At 42.1% G+C, this 22,630-nt stretch overlaps 2 protein-coding genes across 2 annotated transcripts in view; both read right to left on the bottom strand.

Moving 5' to 3' along the window:
* reck (reversion-inducing-cysteine-rich protein with kazal motifs) overlaps positions 1-22,630 on the bottom strand; it is a 99,921-nt gene that overhangs the window by 58,357 nt on the left and 18,934 nt on the right. The window contains exon 2 of the mRNA XM_069151264.1: positions 1,810-1,868. Within this exon, the coding sequence (XP_069007365.1) occupies positions 1,810-1,868 (59 nt within the window). The remainder of the gene's footprint in view (positions 1-1,809; positions 1,869-22,630) is intronic.
* On the bottom strand, positions 9,025-9,765 carry LOC138199570 (general transcription factor II-I repeat domain-containing protein 2A-like). Its single transcript, XM_069151750.1, has one exon. The coding sequence runs from the start codon at positions 9,763-9,765 to the stop codon at positions 9,025-9,027; it is 741 nt and encodes a 246-aa protein (XP_069007851.1).

Below are 22,630 nucleotides of genomic sequence, written 5' to 3' on the forward strand. Positions count from 1 at the left end.
ATACCCTTCCAGACCTGCAAACTGACAGAACAACACATCATCAAATGAAGCAACAGTCATTTGTTGACAGATATTCAAAGGGGAAATGTCACTGATGCCACAAAACCACTGTGGAAACCAACAAGCTAACCAGGTCATTTGCATGACTTTCTCTCTTTCTGCCTTTACGAAAGGTGAATAAGTGCTGGGTGTCAGACTGATGGTATCCTTCTCCAGTACAAATAGAGCCAGGCTTATCAAACACTGCACACCCAATAATAATTGTTCATTACAGCAGCAGTTTCCAATTGTGTGCCATCAAGGTTTTTGTTCCAAGAAAAGTTAAAAACAGCTGATTCCGCTACAAATGTTTCTTCTCATGTATGCATGTAGGTGTTTTTGGAGAATCATCTCTGTGTTTCATTGGAATTCAATTCTGTAGACTTATCAGTTTCTTTGCTGGGAACATTGTCTTTATCAAAGTTGTAAACACTAGTCTAATTTATTACATTTCCCTCTGCAAGTTAACCAATTTAGGAACACATTTAGGAATGAAGTGATATCATTAGAAAACAAGCTTGGCTAATGATCCACCTGTGATTCACTGGAAGATGTCAATTAACTTTGACACCTACGACGTGTTTGTTTGGAGATCTAAAAACATGACCTCCTCGACAAAGGTAATGCATATGCTAGTATTAGTATCATAAGTAAAACAGAAATAGTGAAAGTTAGTGGCAACAGGAAATGACATGTTTCATACTTCCATGTGCTTTTGCAAGTCTGTTTGCCAGATCCACCTTAAATTGGGTCAGAAAAGCCTTAAGTCTTTGATGACACTTAAATAGTTGCCACATAGTGGATACAGGAAGCAATAGAAAATGCAGAATATGACATTTAAAAACGAAAAAACACAAAACTGTAAAGCCCGTCTGCCAGCATCCCTTACAAAGGCCCGTTCGATGCTGCTTGCATTTTGAATTTTTCATATGATTAACTGAATTAGATGGTTGTATTTACAAAAAAAAAAAAAAATCGTGTTTTAATTATTTATGTAAGTTGGATAAAATACATATAACACATTGAACTAAATGTCTATGGGATTTTGGATTGGTCTGTTCATGTGCGCTCCTATCCAGTGAAGCCACAAAAAAGCCCTCTGTTGGCTGCACTGCAAGTAGACCTGCTTTGAGCTCAGAAGAGCTACAGCAATTTCTCCTCAAAATTAAAACCAAAATTCCAGGAGCGCATTTTTACTGACACACCCATTGTTGCACCATTCCACTGATCTCATGTTGAGTCACAAAAATAGTAACTCAGCCCAAGTGTGGAAAAAGGCCCATGTGCTGTACAAAAATGCAGATACACCTGGATGGGAAATAGGGCCCAAGGACTTTCTCTATCTGTTTGTTAGTTGTTTTTTTTTATCTTCATTTGTAAAGAAAAATTATGATGTCAACCAAAAAGAGCTCAATAGAGTAAGTTCTGTCTTCCCTCGTCAGCCACCCTCCCTTCAAAAGCAGGAAAAAGTTTGAACTCCCAGCCTTTTGGTTGCTTCAAGAGAAAACCCTCTTTCACGTTTCTTTTATGTCTTTTGCCATAAAGAAGAACATGAGGGCTTAAGAAAGAAATGGAGAGAGAGAGGGTGAAAAAGGGTGAGACAGAGTGTTAATTCTGCAGTTCAAATTCAAAGACCCCACAGACAAAAACTCCCCTTCAAAAACCTCTATTCATCGGGCAACTCTAATGGGCTGAGGAGTGAGGTTGTTTGTGAGAGTGCGTGCATGTGTGTCTGTGTGTGCGCGCATGTGCATGCTTGTGTGTTCATACCTGGTCACAAGCTTCTTTGCAAGGCGAGAACTCAGCAGCATGGTGGCAACAGGAGGGATCTGCAGACAAAGACACATGTAGTTAGCATTGATACTACTATTAGAGCATAGCCATTAGTTTAGAGTATTACCATTCATGTAAAATGCTTATTTTGTCCTAAGGACAGTTCTTTAGTTTTGGAGTGTCCTACATGGACAGGGTTTATCCTCTGGGGAAATTATCTTGCATTATATGCTGTCTCATTAATGCAGATTTATTTGTGTACAAGTTGAAACGTTGGTCTTGTGATGGTGTCACAAGAAATGTCACCAAAACATCAACTTCCATAGGATATACTGTACATAGTGTTGTCATTCAATTTATAGGCATCCTTTCAGCACCAAATCTTTGAATCATTTGGATCATTTTACAGGACTGTATTTGTACTTTATGTTATGTTGAAAGCTTATTTGACTATGTAATTATTGTTTAATTTGTGACATTTGTGAAGTCAAACACCACCAAAGTTGAATCCTGTATGTAGGGTTGTGCTGTATCAGACCGTTCACGATAATACCGGTGTAATTTTTCAACAATATAAAAAAATTATATTGTGACAGCACGTAATGACGTCATACTTTTATGCATTGGAAATGTATGACACATTCGCAGCTTAGCGAGCAACAAGCATGGCCTAGAGCCACTGTATTCTGCAGGTTTTTCAGCTCAGTGTGAGTTTAACTACCGTACCTCCTCTGTCCTCTCAGTGCTTGACACAGCTCCACAAATGGAGCGCAGCAGACGCTCAGGTGAACGAGTTGAGTCGTTACAAAATAAAAATTCAACAAAAGCCCAAAACTACGTTATTAATGGCCAAACTTAAAAAAATCAGGCCAGAACATCGCTGAATCTGCTGACAGTGGTAAGGTGAGTGAAATTAGAAGCTCTGCAAGTGATCATAGTAGTCGTCCTGGCAGAGCAGCAGCTCTCCTGCATCGGTGGACCTCTAAACCTCCCCTCAGCCCTGTATACAGGATCTGAATCTCACTGAGATAGAGAGATTTTTTGGTTTTTAATGAATATTTGAATTTTTCAATATTATATTCTGCAAATACCTGCAGTGTTACCAACTCTCATGCTTTTGGTGTGAGACACCTGTTTCAATCTCTGTATCTCGCTTTAGCACTGCCCAAACTAAACTCATGTCCATAAGAGAAACCCTCAAAGCCTTCCTTTGTGAAAAAAAATAATTACATTATGTTAAATAGGATTTTAATTTAATTTAATTTTTAAACACTTTTGTTTGTTGAATTTTCCCAAATGCACGCTCCTCAATTTCACATACATTACAAACCGAAATGCCCATTAAAATATAACTTAACTGCAATGAAGACAGTCTATAACAGGTCCGATAAAAGAAATTCACCACCAATAGATGTAAAACAGGTTTTGACAAAACATTAACAAAGGCTGAAATTGTGTTTGTTGCTCTCTGCTGTTTGTAGGAGTCTTTCCTCTGAGTTTATTTCAGCATTATTACATCAGCAGAATCCAAATAAGAGAGATCTATACGCATGTGATTCAACAGGGGTAATTGCATTGATTACTTATAATCAGGGTCAGAGCGAGACTCTCAGCACAAAGGGGACGGAGCATTCTGAATGGGCCCAACTGACAAAGTCTTTTTAAAGTTTTAAAAGTCACAACTGTAAAATAACTTATGTCATATCCTGTAAAAAGTTGTTCTGGGGGGGGAAAAAAAGTTCACAGTTGTATTCAAATGCTGCAACACCAAGGACAGCGCAAGACACTTTAGGTGCATCGATTGAGGATTGGTTGAGCAGCACTATTGCTGATAGACTACGACAGGCAGCTGCACTGTCTCACTATGTCTTTCTTACAGGGGAATAACAAACATTAAATAGACAAACACTGTAAGCATATTCAAATGTAAGGTGGAAAGTACACAAAACCACAGGCCGTGACACAGACAGGTTTTTCTAACAAAACGCTCTTCATCCCCGTTGGGTAAATTAACTATGCTCGAGAACGGGGCTTTTCCACAGCAGTGGGTCTGATGTGCGTTAGAAATTAGACGAGGTAGACTTAAAGAAAAACAGCTACGTCCAGGGGAGGCGTTGGTGAAACAAGCGTCACGTACAGGTTGTGTTTTAGAGAAGAAAGAGAGGAGACAAACGTCACTGATGTTTTATTAGTAATAAATAAAGTGCATAGATGCTTTTTGGGTGTCTAATTTATTTTTCAAACATTAACTAAATTACCTAAGCTGCTGTGTGTAAATTGCCCTAAACCTTAGGTGGATACATGACACATGCACAGCTGGATTACTGTACCAGATGGGTAGGTGACAATTATTTTTAATTGTTACCCCTTCATTTGGAATTATCCCAAACTACAATATCAAGAACGTGTAAAATAATTTTGCTTGACCATCGGAAAAATAAACAATAGGACTAACTGAATGTAACCTTCTTTAAAATAAAAAAGTTACTCATCCATTTTAATTAAAGATAGCTGTCTTTCAGCACCACAGGCGCCCCCACAACCTTAAAGAAGAGAGTGAGGAGGAACAGGAATAGGGAGATTTTGGGGAACAGGGAGTGCTGCTGGCGGAGACAACCCGGAGCAGGCAGAGGTTGGACCGTGACAGAGCCGGGCCCGGTGGAGGGAGGAGGACCGGCACTTCCTGGACCTCCAGCAAGCCGGCTCTGACATGCTGGAGAGGGAGCTCGGGTCGCTCAACTCCTGCCTGCGTTGTATCCCCATGCTGCTGATCTCTTTTGAAACCAGTCTCAGGAGGATAGCAGATGCGGTGGAACCTCATCCAGCAGCATCCACCTCCGTTACCCCAGCAGAGCCAGCCCCAGCAGGTACACAATTTTCCCTCAGAGCAAGAACCAGTGGAGGGGAAGATGGGAGAAAAAGGAGAGGGAACACGGGGTGTAACTATTATTTAATACAAACGCACCTTTTAATTTCATTCAATTGTACATGTGGTAAAATAAGGAGAAAACAAAAACCTCTGACATGAATGTAGGACTATACTTGTTTTCCAAGAGAGGTCATGTGCACTCTTCCCACTGAAGTCGCAGAAAAGCTCTCTGCTCGTTCCGCCGGACTAAGACCTGGACTAAAGTGGCAAAGGTGCAGATGCAAGTTCCCCTCAAAATTGACAAACAAAATCACACTGCACTGGGGCATCCTCAATGACACCCCCCCCTGCTGTGCCATTCTGAACATCTCGGCGCGGCTGGGTTAACCTTGGTCTATGAAAAATTGCAAATGGGCACCAGTCTCAAGAAAGGCTCACTAAATACCAATGCAGAACGAAAATCGGGCCCTGAGTTTTGAGATCTATTTTTCTGTCATGTCAGGCATGTTATCACAGTGATTTATCCATATCACAATCTCACAGCAGGATATTTGTAGTTGTGACATTTTTGTGGCAATGGATGCATTTTTCTAACTCCATATATATTGTGATTTATATCAATTAAGTAGCCTACAACCAAAGTATGATTGGTGGACGAGAAACAATGAAAACACATTTTAGTAGGCTATATTGAGTTGTTGTAGTCAAATAAATTATTATTCCACATGAATAGAATTTCAATTGTTTAGGAAATCATAAATGAACTCAAATATTTTTTTCAGCTACACAGACAGCAGATATGAACAAATTAAGAGTATTATGTTATTGGATTTTAAAGGTGAACTTTTTTTCACTGAAATACTACATTTTTTCACGAGTTGAAGTAAAAGATCTAAGACTTCTTTAATACACACAAAAAGTATAATTCTCTTAAAAGTAGTTAAAATCCATGGTGGTGAGCAAGATAACCCATTCACCTGACAGGTGTGGCACGTAAAGATAAAATAAACAGCATGATCTTGCACAGATTTGCCTTGGACGAGTCACAATAAAAGGCCACTCTAAAATGTGTAGTTTTATTTTAATTTGTTTTTCTACAGTAGGCACAATTTCTAATATGGCTACAGCAGATATGATATGGTAATGGGGTCGGGGGTAATATAGTGTGACCACCATTTGCCTCATGCTGTGCGACGCATTTCCTTTGCATAGAGCTAATCAGGTTGTTGATTGTGGCCTATGGAATGCCACTCCACTCCTCTTTACATTACATTACATGACATCTCATTTAGCTGACACTTTTATCCAAAGCGACTTACAATAAGTGCATTCAACCATGAGGGTACAAACCCAGAACAATAAGAATCCAGAAAGTACAATTTTCTTCAAGAAAGCCAAACTACAAAGTGCTATAAGTAAGTGCCATTTAAGTGCTACTAAAGTGCTACTTTTTTTTTTCTTTTTCCTATTCAAGGTGTAGTCAGAAGAGGTGTGTTTTTAGTTTGCGGTGGAAGATGTATCGACTTTCTGCTGTCTCGATGTCATTGGGGAGCTCATTCCACCATTTAGGAGCCAGGACAGGATATCTTCAATAGCTGTGCGAAGCTGCTGGGTTTGGGCAGGAATTGTAACAAGCCGTCAGGTATGCCATGTCTGGTGAGTATGCAGGCTACGCAAGAACCAGGATGTTTTTAGCTTTGAGGAACTCTGTGCAGATCCTTTGAAATATTATCATGCTGCAACAAGAGACAATGGTGGTGGAAGAATGCCACAATAGGCCTGAGGATGTACGTCCATTCAAATTGCGATTAATGGAATTCACCTGTGTTTGTTGTATGTAGTTTATGCCTATCCATCAGGGACGAGTGAGTACAGCATTATCTGTATCTGGTAAACAAACTAAATTATCCGTATGCGTAGTCGGATGGGGCAGGGCTTAATCCAGAAGTGGGTGGGGCTTTGGCCGGAAGTGAGTGGGAAGCAGCCGGAAGGTAATCATTTAAGCCTGAGGTTGGTATGGGTTGATCAGAAATTGCTAAATGTATTATTTATTAGGAAACTATTTACAAAACAGCCCCAGAATTGAGCTTCAGATCAATGCTTTTGATCCAACTATTTATAGTTCTTTTTTTTTCCTATAAAAGGAAAAATAAAAGTTGCTATATTTATTTTTATTGTAGAGGTATAGTGAGAAAAAATGTCAGGCTAGTCATTTAAAAAATTCTTTGTATTTTGTTCAGCGAATCATGTGTGTGCGTCTGTCTGTGTGTGTGTGGGTGAGGGGGGCAGGGGAGGTATATAAAGGATATTATTATTTTTATTTAATTTTTTATATGACTAGCCTGACATTGTTTCTCACTATAGCCCAACAATCACAAAAAGTATAACAACTTTTAGAAAAAATAAATAAAACTTGTTCTGTAACTACTTCCATTCTTCTTGTGATCAAAAACATTGCTCTGAAGCTCAATTCTTGGGCTGTTTTGTAAATACTTTTCAAAGAAATAATTAATGTAGCAATTTTTGATCAAACCAGATGAATAAAAGAACAGCTTCCGGTTACTTCTCACTCACTGTCGGTCTAAGCACCGCCCACTTGCGAATTAAGCCCTGACCCATGCATGTACGGATACAGATAATTTAGTTGGTTTAACAGATACAGATGGTTGTAACGGGGTTGCAACATGAGTGGGGCTCGTCAGGGAAATAAATTTATTTCTGCAGCTAGAGGCATTAATATCTCAATGTATTCGCAAATTTTTTAACGAGTAATTGGGCCCAGAAAAAAAAACTTGTAGTTCGATTTTGATCTCTTTTTAGCCAATCCCTTGCTCACACAGATTAACCAGTGTCGCAAAATTGTTTTGGCTCAAATAGCAAATCACTTCAGCATCCCATTCCCAAAACAATTAGTTAAGAAAGTTCTCTCCAAATGGTAGATATTTCTTGTCTTTCAAGTGGATTTTCATATATTCAGAGTTTACTTGGTATCAATACGGTGTCAGAGGCACTATTTCTGTTTTCAGATGCAGCTCTCCTCAAGCCAGTCCAAAACAATGTGAGTAAGTGTTGCCTGAAACTGAACAGTGTGTGCCGGATTCTCTCCACAGATGACACCAGGGGGTAATGAGTCACTAAGTATAAGGAGAAGAGTGAAAGCCACCTCTAAACACTAGCCGTGTCAAACTGTGAGATGATGTAGATTTGCAAGATGACATTTATATCACCTAGATAAATTATATCTTCATGTCTCACAGCTAAACACGAGTAACAAACACACACTAGACCAATGGTAGCACCCCAGCACAGCTCCAAACCACAGCGCCGTCCAGAGTTCCAGGAAGTGATGCATCTGAGAGCTGGGTGTGCAATGCCAGTCGCAAATGTATCCAGAAAGTCCAGACCTTTGGACTTTTCAGTCTGATCAGAACAAAAGTAGGAGGTGTGAAAGGTCCCTTGCCAAAGCATCTAAATTTGGTCTGGCCAAAAGATGTGATCTTGGTCCAGATCAAACTGAACAATGGTTCAGTCGTTGCATGGTGAGAAAATTGAAATTGAAAAGGGTACCACCAAATTGACATTACGCCACCCTCAGACGCATGCCTGTCAACAAACTAATCAATGTCAAGTATAGGGATGTAAATATCCCATGCAGAATTCTGAAGTATGCAAAATTGCAATGTGAAACAAAAATGAACCACATCAAATGTTTAGAATGTAACAAAAACATGAGTTTTGGTTCAGACTTTCAGGTGTGAAAACACCCAAAAGGTAAATCCTGGCCACCGACATTGAGACTCTAAACCAGGGGTGGGCAAACTTTTTGGCTCAGGGGCCACATTGACTTTTAAAATTTGACAGACGGGCCGGGCCAGCACCAGATGCATACATATCAAACATAAATATAAAAAAGGCATTACAGTGTTAATACGTACATTCACTTTTAGTGGGAACAGTGTTGTTGATCACCCTTCTTTGCCAGTGCATCGAAGTCTGGTGTTAGTTTTGTTGTGGCAATTCTCAGAACAGATCTGAGGTGTTCATCACTCAAATGGGATCTGTGAGGTGCTTTGTTGGTGTTCATCACACTAAAAGTCTGTTCACACACGTACGTAGAGCCAAACAACACCAGCATCTTCTGTGCCATCTTCTGGATGTTTGGAAATTTGGCTGCGCTTAATGAAGCATAAAACTCATCCAGTTTAAGAGAGTTGAACTTCTCCTTTAAGACGGTGTCACATTGGAGATCAATCAGTTCCAACTGCAACTCCTGTGGCGCCGTTTCAGGGTCTCGTGTGAAGGGACACGACACCAGCTGAAGTGACTTGTCAATTTTTCCAAAATCAGAGAACCGATGGCATAATTCTCCGTGCAGATTGTCCAGTGATTTCCTGTATTTTTTCACATGTCGAGGGGCCTCTTTCAGCGTAGCCAGCATGGGGAAATGAGCAAATGACTTGGTTGAAGGCTCTGACGTTTGAGTACATTTCATGCACAAACTGGTCTTTCCCTCGTAGCTTCACGTTCAGCTCATTCATGTGTGTCAGTATGTCCACAGCAAAAGCTAAATCACAAAGCCAATCTGTGTCACTCAGCTCAGGAAAATCGTCAGCTTTCTCAAGTAGCTCCAAAAATGAGATAATCTCCTGTTTGAGCTCCCACACTCGTTGACATACTTTCCCCAAACTTAACCAGCGGACGTTGGAGTGGTAAAGCAAGTCCTGGTGATCAGCGTCATTTTCTTCAAGAAACTTAATAAACTGACGATGGTGAAGTCCCCTCGCTCCAATAAAGTTAACCACTTTTACAACTGGCTTCACTACGTGGTCGAGCTGCAGTACGGATTTACACAGTGCTTCCTGGTGGATTATGCAGCGTAAGAAAATGACCTCCTGCTCAGGGTTGTCCTCTTTCACCCTCTCCTGGATTCTTTTGAGCAACCCGACGTTTTTTCCAGTCAAATTTGGTGATCCGTCTGTGGTAACGTTGGCGAGCGTACTCCAAGGTAGCTGGAGCCTCTCGATGACCCCCGACACGCCGTCATACGAGTCCTCTCCCCGCGTTTTCCCCTTCAGGGATTCCATGGCCAAAAACTCCTCTGTTATCTCAAAATTGTCATTAATCCCTCTGATAAAAATTAAAAGCTGAGCACAGTGCCAAGGAATATAATGTAAATGACTCCCCTTTTTTGTTTACCTTGCTAGCCAAGTCTTCGTCAATTAGCTCAACACGGCGAGTCACTGTCCTGCATGATAAGGTTAGAAGCAATAAGATAACAATAGAATAATAGAGAAGCAATAAAATAGCAGTAAATAGCAGTAAAAAATATAAAATATAAAATGCACAGTATATATAGTACAGTATATATCTATATACAGTGGGTACGGAAAGTATTCAGACCCCTTTACATTTTTCACTCTTTGTTTCATTGCAGCCATTTGCTAAAATCAAAAAAGTTCATTTTATTTCTCATTAATGTACACTCAGCACCCCATCTTGACAGAAAAAAACAGAAATGTAGAAATTTGTGCAAATTTATTAAAGAAGAAAAACTGAAATATCACATGGTCATAAGTATTCAGACCCTTTGCTGTGACACTCATATTTAACTCACATGCTGTCCATTTCTTCTGATCCTCCTTGAGATGGTTCTACTCCTTCATTGGAGTCCAGCTGTGTTTAATTAAACTGATTGGACTTGATTAGGAAAGGCACACACCTGTCTGTATAAGACCTTACAGCTCACAGTGCATGTCAGAGCAAATGAGAATCATGAGGTCGAAGGAACTGTCCAAGGAGCTCAGAGACAGAATTGTGGCAAGGCACAGATCTGGCCATGGTTATAAAATAATTTCTGTAGCACTCAAGGTTCCTAAGAGCACAGTGGCCTCCATAATCCTTAAATGGAAGAAGTTTGGGACGACCAGAACTCTTCCTAGACCTGGCCGTCCAGCTAAACTGAGCAATCGTGGGAGAAGAGCCTTGGTGAGAGAGGTAAAGAAGAACCCAAAGATCACTGTGGCTGAGCTCCAGAGATGCAGTAGGGAGATGGGAGAAAGTTCCACAAAGTCAACTATCACTGCAGCTTCCACCAGTCGGGGCTTTATGGCAGAGTGGCCCGACGGAAGCCTCTCCTCAGTGCAAGACATATGAAAGCCTGCATAGAGTTTGCCAAAAAACACATGAAGGACTCCCAGACTATGAGAAATAAGATTCTCTGGTCTGATGAGACCAAGATTGAACTTTTTGGCGTTAATTCTAAGCGGTATGTGTGGAGAAAACCAGGCACTGCTCATCACCTGCCCAATACAATCCCAACAGTGAAACATGGTGGTGGCAGCATCATGCTATGGGGGTGTTTTTCAGCTGCAGGGACAGGACGACTGGTTGCAATTGAAGGAAAGATGAATGCGGCCAAGTGCAGAGATATCCTGGAAGAAAACCTCTTCCAGAGTGCTCTGGACCTCAGACTGGGCCGAAGGTTCACCTTCCAACAAGACAATGACCCTAAGCACACAGCTAAAATAACAAAGGAGTGGCTTCGGAACAACTCTGTGACCATTCTTGACTGGCCCAGCCAGAGCCCTGACCTAAACCCAATTGAGCATCTCTGGAGAGACCTGAAAATGGCTGTCCACCAACGTTCACCATCCAACCTGACGGAACTGGAGAGGATCTGCAAGGAAGAATGGCAGAGGATCCCCAAATCCAGGTGTGAAAAGCTTGTTGCATCATTCCCAAGAAGACTCATGGCTGTACTAGCTCAAAAAGGGTGCTTCTACTCAATACTGAGCAAAGGGTCTGAATACTTATGACCATGTGATATTTCAGTTTTTCTTTTTTAATAAATTTGCACGAATTTCTACATTTCTGTTTTTTCTGTCAAGATGGGGTGCTGAGTGTACATTAATGAGAAATAAAATGAACTTTTTTGATTTTAGCAAATGGCTGCAATGAAACAAAGAGTGAAAAATTTAAAGGGGTCTGAATACTTTCCGTACCCACTGTATATTATATACAAACAACCAAGAAACACAGTCAACAGTGTTATTGTTATGTGATGGATTTTGCCAGAGGTGAGTTATTGTACAGTCTTATTGCGGTCGGCAGGAATGATCTCCTGTATCTGTCCTTGTGACAGCGGAGCTGGAGGAATCTTTTGGAGAAAGTGCTCCGCTGTCCCTGCAGCAGGTGGTGGAGAGGGTGGTCAGGATTATCCAATATGGACAATAGTTTGTTCAGCGTCCTCCTCTCCACCACCTTTTCCAGGCTGTCCAGTTTGTAGCCGATGATGGAGCCAGCCTTCTTAACTAGTTTGTTAAGTCTGTTGGTGTCACCGGCTCCAATGCTGCTCCCCCAGCAGACCACAGCGAAGTACAATGCACTGGCCACAACAGACTGGCAGAACATCTCCAACATCTTGCTGCACACATTGAAGGATCGAAGTATCCTCAAGAAAAAGAGTCAACTCATCCCCTTCTTGTAGACAGCGTTGATGTTGGTCTTCCAGTTCAGTCTGTTGTCGATGGACACACCCAGGTACTTGTACTCCTCAACCATGTCCACCTCCTCTCCCAGAACTCTCAGCGGTTGTGGAGCTGTCGTCTTCCTCCTGAAGTCGACCACCATCTCTCTGGTCTTGGCTACATTCAGGAGCAGGTGATTTCTTCCCGCCCACTCCACATAGTCCTCCACTACTGCCCTGTACTCCTCCTCCCGTCCATCCCTTATACATCCGACCACTGCAGAGTCGTCAGAGAACTTCTGCAGATGGCAGGACTCTGAGTTGTACTGGAAGTCAGTTGTGTATAAGGTGAACAGGAAGGGGGACAGAACAGTTCCCTGAGGAGCTCCAATACCACTGACCACCGTATCAGACAGCACACTGCCCAGACGGACAAACTGTGGTCTGCCTGTCAGGTAGTCAGTGATCCAGGAAACGGTGGACGCGTCCACCCCCACCACCCGCAGCTTCTCACTCAGCAGCAGTGGTTGGATGGTGTTAAATGCACTGGAGAAATCAAAGAAAGTGATTCTCACAGAGTCACCGGTTCCATCCAGGTGAGACTGAGCTCGTTGCAGCAGGTAGATGATGGCATCGTCCACTCCCACATGAGGCTGGTACGCAAATTGCAGCGGGTCCAGTGAAGATTTCACCAGCGGCCTGAGGTGTGCCAAGACCAGCCTCTCCAGCACCTTCATCACATGAGATGTGAGGGCAACCGGTTGGTAGTCGTTGAGGCCAGATGGAGTCGTCTTCTTGGGGACTGGAACCAGGCAGGACGTCTTCCACAGCACCGGGACCTCCTCCTGCTTCAGGCTCAGGTTGAAGAGGTGTTGTAGGACCTCAGCCAGCTGGACGGCGCAGGTCTTCAGGATTCCGGGGCTGATGCCGTCAGGCCCTGCAGCCTTGCGCTGGTGGAGTCTCTCCAGCTGTCTCCTAACCTGGCCAGTCGTCACAGAGAGGGGGATGGGGGGGTAAAGGTGTCGATGGAGGAAGAGCCCTTTGAGATTGAGGGCTCTATGCAGTTCACCAGGGGGGGCAGAGGAGGGAGGGGGCAGCAGAGGTGTTTGGGAGGTGTAAGGTGTGGAGGAGACAGATGAGAGTGGTGAACTAAACCTGTTGAAGAAACAGTTTAGCTCATTGGACCTCTCCAGGGAGCCCCCTGGTTGTCTCTCTCTCCCCTTGAACTCAGTAATCTCCTTCATACCGGTCCACACCTCCCTCACGTTGGTCTGCTGGAGTTTTGCCTCCAGCTTCCTCCTGTAGGAGTCCTTGCACTCTCTCATCTTCTCCTTCAGGTGGCGCTGCACTCTCCTGAGCTCGTCCTTGTCCCCAGACCTGAAGGCTGCTTTCTTCTTATTAAGAAGAACTTTCAGGTCACTGGTGGTCCACGGCTTATTGTTGGGGAAGCAGTGTACAGTCCGGGATGGTACGGTGGTGTGTTCACAGAATTTAATTTAAGGGCAGAGTTTTGCCTCCAGCTTCCTCCTGTAGGAGTCCTTGCACTCTCTCATCTTCTCCTTCAGGTGGCGCTGCACTCTCCTGAGCTCGTCCTTGTCCCCAGACCTGAAGGCTGCTTTCTTCTTATTAAGAAGAACTTTCAGGTCACTGGTGGTCCACGGCTTATTGTTGGGGAAGCAGTGTACAGTCCGGGATGGTACGGTGGTGTGTTCACAGAATTTAATGTATTCTGTGATACAGTCCGTCATGCTGTTGATGTCTTCCCCATGTGGTCCACACAGCACATCCCAGTCCGTGGACTCAAAGCAGTCCTGCAGGGCGTCTTTAGCCTCCTGTGTCCACCTCCTCACAGTCCTGGCAGTCACAGGCTGCCTCCGCACCAGAGGACCATACTTTGGTGTCAGCAGGACCAGGTTGTGGTCCGACCTACCAAGGGGGGGAAGGGCAGTAGTACTGTATGCATCCATGGCATTAGCATACAGTAGGTCCAGAGTTTTATTGTTCCGGGTGGGGCAGTTAACATACTGGTGCAAAGTTGGCAGAGCTTTATCCAGACTGGTGTGGTTAAAGTCTCCAGTAACTGCCAAAAATGCACCGGGATGCTTAGTCTGCAGTTTAGCCACAGTGGAGTAGATGGTGTCCACTGCTGCCTCTGCATCAGCTGATGGAGGAATGTACACAGCGATAACAATGGCGGATGTGAACTCCCTCGGCAAATAATACGGGCGCATCCCCACGGCTAGCAGTTCAATGTCCGGGCTACAGAAACGTTCCTTCACACACACGTGGTCGGGATTGCACCTCCTCTCGTTCACATAGACTGCAACCCTCCACCTTTCTTCTTGCACAACGTCTCTGTCCGCCCGAACAGTCCTGAAGCCAGGTACGGCCGCGCTGTGGTCCGGGAAATGTGAGTGCAGTCATGTCTCGGTGAAACACATGATGCTGCACTCCCGGTATTCCCGCTGGGTCTTTACCAGCGCGCCAAGCTCGTCCGTCTTGTTAACCAATGACCTCACGTTCCCCATTAAGATCGCCGGTACCGCTGGTTTATATTTCCTCCTTTTCGCCTTCAGCTTAGCTCCAGCTCTGCAACCCCGACGTCTTCTCCGAAGTTCGGAGAAGACGTCTGCTGCTGCCCCTACTGCTACTGCCTCGCTCCGGGCAGCAGTAGTAGGGGCCTACTCAGCATGATCAGCTGATCACGCGAGTAAACAATAACAAAGCCCCCAACCAGAAAAGTGGAAAAATTACGGTCCATTGTCTGACCGTTTACTTAACACACGTGAGAAAAGAAAACAACAACTCCGAAGAGAGAAGAAAGGCTTAAAAATACTTAATAACAAAACACACTCGGGGGGAGCTGCTGTAACAGGCTGCCGCTAGCGCGGTGCCATCTTAGGCCACGATAAGCTCATTTTTTCAAATTTGTTCTTGCTCTCAGGACACAAGATACCTGCTGTCTCTACCATGCACTCTTTAAGAAACTCCCCTTCGGAGAAAGGCTTGCTGGTCTTTGCTAATTTGAATGCCAGCAAATAACTTGGCTTCGTGCTTGATTTTTGGATGGCAGTTTGCCAGATAAAGGTGTTTTGCTGAGCCTGCAAACTATCTGCCAACCTCTGAGCGGTCGCCGTCCGTTCTTGCGTTGACTGGTTGTTAGCGTAATTAGCATGCTTGGTGGAAAAGTGATGGCTGATGTTGTATTCCTTTAAAACCGCAACAGTTTCTTGGCAAATAAGACACACAGCCTTCGACCGGACTTCAGTGAAAAAGTATTTAGTCGTCCATTCCTTATTAAACACTTGGCACTCGCTGTTGACTTTTCTTTTCTTTGGCCCATTCATTGTTGCAGATGGGTTCAGAGCAGTAGCAGAGTAACAACAGGGAGCAGCCCGGCCTCCGCAAAATCAAGTCAATGTATCACTGCGCCTAGTGCGCCACCTGGTGGACCGCCAGGTATTACAGGACAAGGTCAAATGAATGCAGTCATAATTATGATATGATTTGATTTGGGCAATTCTGTACCAATCTTCGGCGGGCCGGATGTGGCCCGCGGGCCGTAGTTTGCCCATCCCTGCTCTAAACAGAGTTGCAGGTAATAAGGCTTGGTCCTTAACACTGATTCAAAGTATTAGTTAAATATTGTTGTCTATGACTGAGATGACATGATGAAGACAAATTTAATGCATATGCTTTAAATACAGACCTGAAGTCAGTATGTGGTCAGCAGTCATAGTCATTGGAAAAAATGATTCTTAAATTCAATTTGGAGTCTTGCTGTCATTCTTTTCAAAAAATAGAAGGAGGAACACAGTGTACCCTAGTGTCTGTAGAACCCCTTTAATGAACCAAGAAACACATTTCAGGTGTAGAATACAGTGCCTCAGGAACAGGACCTAAATGTTTGAATCAAGATGGCTAGGCTTTACTTCTGTATGTGCAAACATACTGATCCAGTCTAAAGTAGTGTAAAGCTACATTTAACCCTACGGTTACACGTGTAACGTTACAATCACCGACCCTCTCAGTTACATGTTTATTGCATGTTATGCCGAGGTCATTTATCCGGACCCACCTCGGTCCGAATAAATGAGCCCAACTACATGGGCAGGAGGCTGCAGAAAGCAGGTGGAGGTGGAGGGAGATCAGTGTAAGAGACTTTCAGCTTGACCTGAGCAGGTTCAAAGTTTGAATTGACATGTGATTTAATGCTTTGTGCATACATGTAGTCATTACAGAACTAAGGCAACTCCTCGGCGCTTATTATCTCCACAATTGAAATGCAGGTGTGTTAGAAGTAGTTGGAAAGTTCACTGTCTGCTGTTTCTGGTGTCCAATTTTACTCCTGTGTTACAGCACAGGGGGACAAACTTCATTTATATGCATCTGTATGTGTCACTCATTGGACAAATAAACTGTAATTATTTTCTGTTTTCACAAAGCAGTGAGACAGAACCACTGACATCATGCATGAAGTCACCTGAGAGGTTGGATGTCAGATGGACTGTTTAGTGGGGAAAAGAACTGTAGCCACACAACTGTCACATAGAACACTGAACAACAGAAAGAATGCAGGTATGTGACATGTAGCTTTCTTAGTGTCTTTATAAACATCTCTGATGATAGATAAAACAGTGTAGGTATAATAATGTTGTTGAAAGAAAACACTGCTGAAGGTTGGTGAAAATGTTTTAAGGTCATCTGCCCCAATATCAGATTATTTTATTATATTGATTAAAAAAATTTATCAAAAGAACAATTCTTATGTTATGACAGGCAAAGTGGCAAGTGACAAAGAAAAATAATTGTGCTTAGGACACTTATGGAACGACCTCATGCTGATGTTATTGTTGTAGTTAGAACCATGAACCCAATAATTATTCATTTACCACAGACTGACCCGTAGCTGACCCGTAGCTGTGTTCAACCAAGTTCTATTTTATTTCTATATTTTTATATTTTTTGGGAGCATTGGTCATCATTCTTTAAAGAAACCCTCACAGCCTCCTTGTCACCAATGATCCCAAAAAAATATGAAAATAAAATAGAACTTGGTTGAACACAGCTGCGGGTCATTTTGACCCAAGGACAACACAAGGGTTAAGTTACACAGTCTGAAGACTTCCACTAAACGGTTTAAAAGAGTGAAGGTCATGGTCTATGAAATTTTGCAATCTTAATGGTCAAAGTACAGCAATAATTGTACGTGTGTTGTGTTACATACAGTCCTTTTATTGTACATAAAGAACTCTTGTTACTATGCTTATATATTTTCCAGGTTCTCAAACTACAGTAGCCACAAGGACTGTTGTTGTGGGCAACACCACATCCCAGCTTCTTCCACTCCCACTGTGTCTAGGTGGGAACAACTCCAACACCTGGTGAAGGAACACACGTCTAACCCCACAATCTCATTTCTAATCAGCTGCTTTCTGCAAGAAAGTAAGTCACCATCTCTTTCATACAATTGTGATCCTTCCTCAAAATTGTATTTATGAAATATGTAAACATTATGACATCAAGGCCTAATCTCTATTCCTTGTTCCTATCTTGTTTTCTTTTTACATCGCAACTGCACACACCGCCAGTCTAACTGCAGCTAACTTGCCTGCCTCTTTGTTCCCGAGACGGACCTGCACTGGAGACCACCAGACTCAATTCCTAAGATGTAAGTTGGGGTGTAAGAAAACTAATTGAATTACTCCAAGGGATGAATAGCTGAGTAAATAAAACATGTCCATAACATTCCAATAGTCAATTTAATTCTAATTCAATTTAATTTATTTTCAGCCAAATCACAAGACGTGTTTTCAAGGCATTTAACATAGTAAAGCCTGTACAACTGGAGCGACAGTGTTTGGGGGGGTGACAACCAATACATGTATTAAGAATTTACATGCGTGGTTTAAATCCAGTATACTCCCCATTTTCATCAGGGTACTCTTGGTGAATGCAGAGCACAACACAAGAGGGAATGAAAACTGATGGTGCTTTCCCAGATATCCCAGCACCACGACACAAACCCTGTGTAGGCCGGTAGGGAGCACGCCTGTTATGACAAATTAACAGAAACATGTTATCATTTCAGATTTATCCAGGTTTGCTTTGGGAAGGGGTGGAGTCTTCTATCAGTAGATATTATTATCAGATATCTTTGTTGAAGACATTGATATCCAAAAAAGCCTCGAGTATTATTTTGACTTTATTTAACATGTTGTTTTCAGATCCGCTACCTTATCAGTTAACTGTGGCTTATCTCTCTCCCTCTGCTGTGTGTCCCATGTTGAGTTATTCCTCTGCCTTGGCTAAATTATTGTAATTCCTTGTTGTCAGGATGTTCCAATGACTCTTTGCAGTTCTCCTCACTGGTGTAGTTGAGCTCTTGTTTCTGCAGGTATCCTGAGCCTGGAGCTGCATGTCTCTGCTCAGATTACTGGACCCACCAACAGTTCCTTGTCTTGGATCGCCATGCTGTTCTTTTTGTCACCCTAATGGTCAAGGCAGATGAATGCCCACTTTATGGCTCAGGAAGAGTAGGGATAAAACTGGAAGTACTTATGTATTGTTGAGTGTATGTAAAAGCACAAACAGTTCAAACAGTAGAGAAAGAGACCATCGCTCTGCAATATATTAATACAGATCTTTTAATAAAAGCAAGAGTGACTGGAAGAAATGTACAGGTTTAAACTCTAAAACATCATCTGCGTTTGTTCCACCTCTGTAGACAAAAACCTACGTGCACCCTGGTGTTATTAGTTGAATATCATTACTTTTTTTGTGCCTATACATCAAAAGCAAATGATATTTGTTTTGGGTTCATTAATCCATAATGTAATGAGTCCTCTAATACTTTATTTTTTACACAGATTAATGTATGCATGGTGATGTAATCAACATCACAAATATGATTGTGTAAACACTGCAACTTGATTTTGAGTTATAAACCTTACCAATTTTTTAAGGTTTTTAAAAATGTTATTTCTACACATTCAAAATCAATAAAAAAAACTATTTATGAACAAACTTACGCGGCCCTTTCCTTCCTCTGGAGCGGCCCATGTATCTATCCTGCCCATCTATTCACAACCTGTTGTTTCAGTGGAAGGATCTCGTACTCTACTGGTTGTAAATGATCATTGTGGAAGATATGTTTTTTTTACATACAGCATTAATCTCTCTGCAGCAGATATTCTCTTCCTCTGCAGCTGCCGTCCTACATTCCCCATCGGTCCACCTGTACATGAACAGTTCAATTAATGGAGTGACTAAAGGTAGTTTTAACTATTTAATTTATTAAATATTTATCATGAACAACTAGTCAGTAAAGGTATATAGTTGGTTGACAGCATTCTGTTACTCAGCTGGTACGATGCAAAGAGAAATTCAGCAGTTCACACATAAAACATTGAATGAAACTAATGATACAGCACGTGATCAATTTGATCGTAGTCTAGATAATAATTATAATAGCATGTTCTTTCACCTATAAACATGGTAATAAAAACAGACGTAAAAAGAGAGTACAGGGTTCACTTATTTAAAAATCTACAAAACATGGTTGGATAACAATGATATACAATATATTAAAGTGTGGAAGATGACCGCAAACTTGATCTCTGACCGTGCAGACAATTAAAACTAAAGATACAGTCTGTTCATTGATATCCTAACTTGATTTAGCTAGTTTATGCTCGTCAGTACTGTTGTTGCTAACTTGAATAAATGAGAGAAAATAATTACCATTCTGTTGCAGACTAATATGAACGACGTTGGTTTTCAGGTCATCCTGCTCAGAACTTGATTCTGGTTCTGGTGGCTCAAACACGTCAGGCTAAACGGCTCGACGTAGCATCCATTGTCCGGGTCGTAGGTACTTGAGAGAGGCGGCGCAGTCCCACTGGGCGGAGTTTCAGGGCATTCAGGCAACACGCCCCCACAGTCTCAGAGCAGAGAAGACTGCTTATTTTCTCACAATTTCAAAAGCCTAATTTAACATACTTGTCGATGTTTTTTTTCATTCAAATTTGGATGGGTAGTTAACAACACATTTTTCTGTGGTGTGATGAACTTAAAACTCATTTTCATTTCTACTTTACACAATCTTTAAGGTTAGGCTTAAAACCTTCCTTTTTGATAAAGATTACCGTCAGGGCTGACTCAGGTGACTCTGGACAATCAGCAGACGGCCACCCACCTCTGAGCCTTGTTCTGTTGTTGGTTTATTCCTGTTAAAAGACAGTTTTTTTTCCTCCCAAGTGTCCTTCATGTGGGAATTGTTGACTAACTGACCATAAGGTTCTATTGTAAGGACTTTTACTGTTAAGTGCCCTGAAATAACTTGTGATAAAATTTAATTGCATTGCTATCCATCTTAACATTTCAGATTTAACGCAAACCCAAAGCATTTTTATCAAAAATTGTGAACTACTTCTTAAGGAAATTATTTCAAAATCGTATATGTAGTTTAGAAAATTAAGAGGAGGACTGTAATTTCTGGTCTAACCATGCCTTATTTGGAGCTTTCTAGAACCTGCGACCTCCACCAGCAGCCAGTTGCCCCTTTGTTATACTGTCCCAGATTGACCACTGCTGGCAGGCCTGATGAAACTTAAAATAAAGTCAGTGTACAAGACAGGCCTGACACAGGCCAACGAAAACCATCACACCCACTCATCGGTATTTGCGTGACTGCATTCACGTGTGTGTACGACTGTATGTGTGGTTGTGTGTTTGTGTTTATAGCCTCCAGTGGTGTGTTTGGCTAGCAAACATTGAAGTTCCAGGATTCCATCACTGTGTGTGTGTGTGTGTGTGTGTGTGTGTTTCTATGTGTGTGTGTAATGAGCGAGTGTGCATGGATGATTGAGAATAAAGCCAAGACCTGCCTTGTACTGTAACTACGTTTTGGGGGGCTTTTTTAGCTCCTACCTCTGCCTGGGTACTCTCCCCCCGCTGCAATAGGAACTGTTGTGACACACAGGAGCACAGACAACCGCCATCAGTAAGCAGGTAAACAGCAGAATAAAGTTTCAACTGGAGGCACACAATACTGAGAAATGGGCCGACAACAAAACAGCAGGCTTTATTAAGCCGATACACATCGGATAAAATACAGCATGACTTCTATTAAAAAATTTAATGAATGCGAGCAGCTTGAGCGGTGCGGAGCAAACATTAGGTTTTTTTTGGACCGGAGGAACTATTTCACTGTTTTAATGGTGGGAGAGTTTTCCCCCTTTTTTGTGTGTCCGCACCAGGGGAACTTAGAACCTTTTTCATGCCTATAACTACGTTTTGGGGGGCTTTTTTAGCTCCTACGTTGCAATAGGACTTGTTGTGAAACACACAGGAGTACATACAACCGCCGTGTTTAAAACACAGGAAGCCTCGTAAACTACAGCTACAAACGAAGCCTTTTAAAAGAGCAGAGGAAGGTTTCAACTGGAGGCCTCTAATCCTGAGAAATGGGCCGACAACAAAACGGCAGGCTTTATTAAGCCGATACATATCGAATAAAATACAGCATGACTTCTATTCAACAAAGAGAAATATGAAACACTACAAAACAGTGTAATGCTATTTGAGGTGGCTACATGAGGGTGTTGGGGATTTTTCATGTAGTGTGAATATCTGACTTCGGGCATAACAGGTTCCTGCAAATGTTTCACAATAAAGGCTTATAAAAGGCCAGAGGGCTTTTAGTTTGAAAAATACAGGAAGTGTTGTGTTTCTATTGACCCATAATGCAAAACTGACAACGCAAATGATAGCGGATCATAAAAAGGTTTCAAGTGAATCAGTTTATACATTTTAAATGTAATTATGAGAAATTTGACTGCACCATTTGTTTTTATTGGCCCTCTTGAATGAAACATGCTTTGGATCTTCAAATAGATCAAATATGTACATGAACTTCAACCAGATCAAGTAAAATTATTTATTTTGTGTATATAGCTTGTGTGTGTAAATATACATTGTTCTTTACTCAAATTTTCTTTTTTTTTACAAAAAAATTGTCTTTTTATCCTATTCTATTTTTATTGTATGCATATTTGTAATTTTTTTATTTATTTTTGTGTACTTATCTGTGATGACAAAATTCCCCCACTGCGGGATGAATAAAGTCTCATCTTATGTTATCTTAATGTGAAGCTGACATTCCCACAAACCCCCGTCACTTCCGGGTTTTCTGCTCGTTCCGGTTTCCTCTGGTGCGTGGAAATATCGCAGGAATTTAAAAAATTGCAAGATCCCGCAAATATTGCGAAGATTGCTTGAATATGCGTTAATTAATGCAATAGCAAGACTGCGATTTCCTGGAGGGACTGAAAAGGGGTGTGCGTAGCTCCGCCCCCTCTAAGTATTCAGTTCATCTGGCAGTGTGGCTTAGCCAGTTGTGGCTCCTCTGCTCCTCTACTGTTAGTGTGTAATGTGTTGCAGTCCTTGCAACATGCGGTGTATCCCTCCATCTTTATTCTGTA

Source organism: Embiotoca jacksoni, unplaced genomic scaffold (genome assembly GCF_022577435.1).
Source record: "Embiotoca jacksoni isolate LCO1_2020_lvr unplaced genomic scaffold, fEmbJac1.0.p SCAF_17, whole genome shotgun sequence".
In the NCBI taxonomy this organism is placed as follows: Eukaryota; Metazoa; Chordata; class Actinopteri; family Embiotocidae; genus Embiotoca; species Embiotoca jacksoni.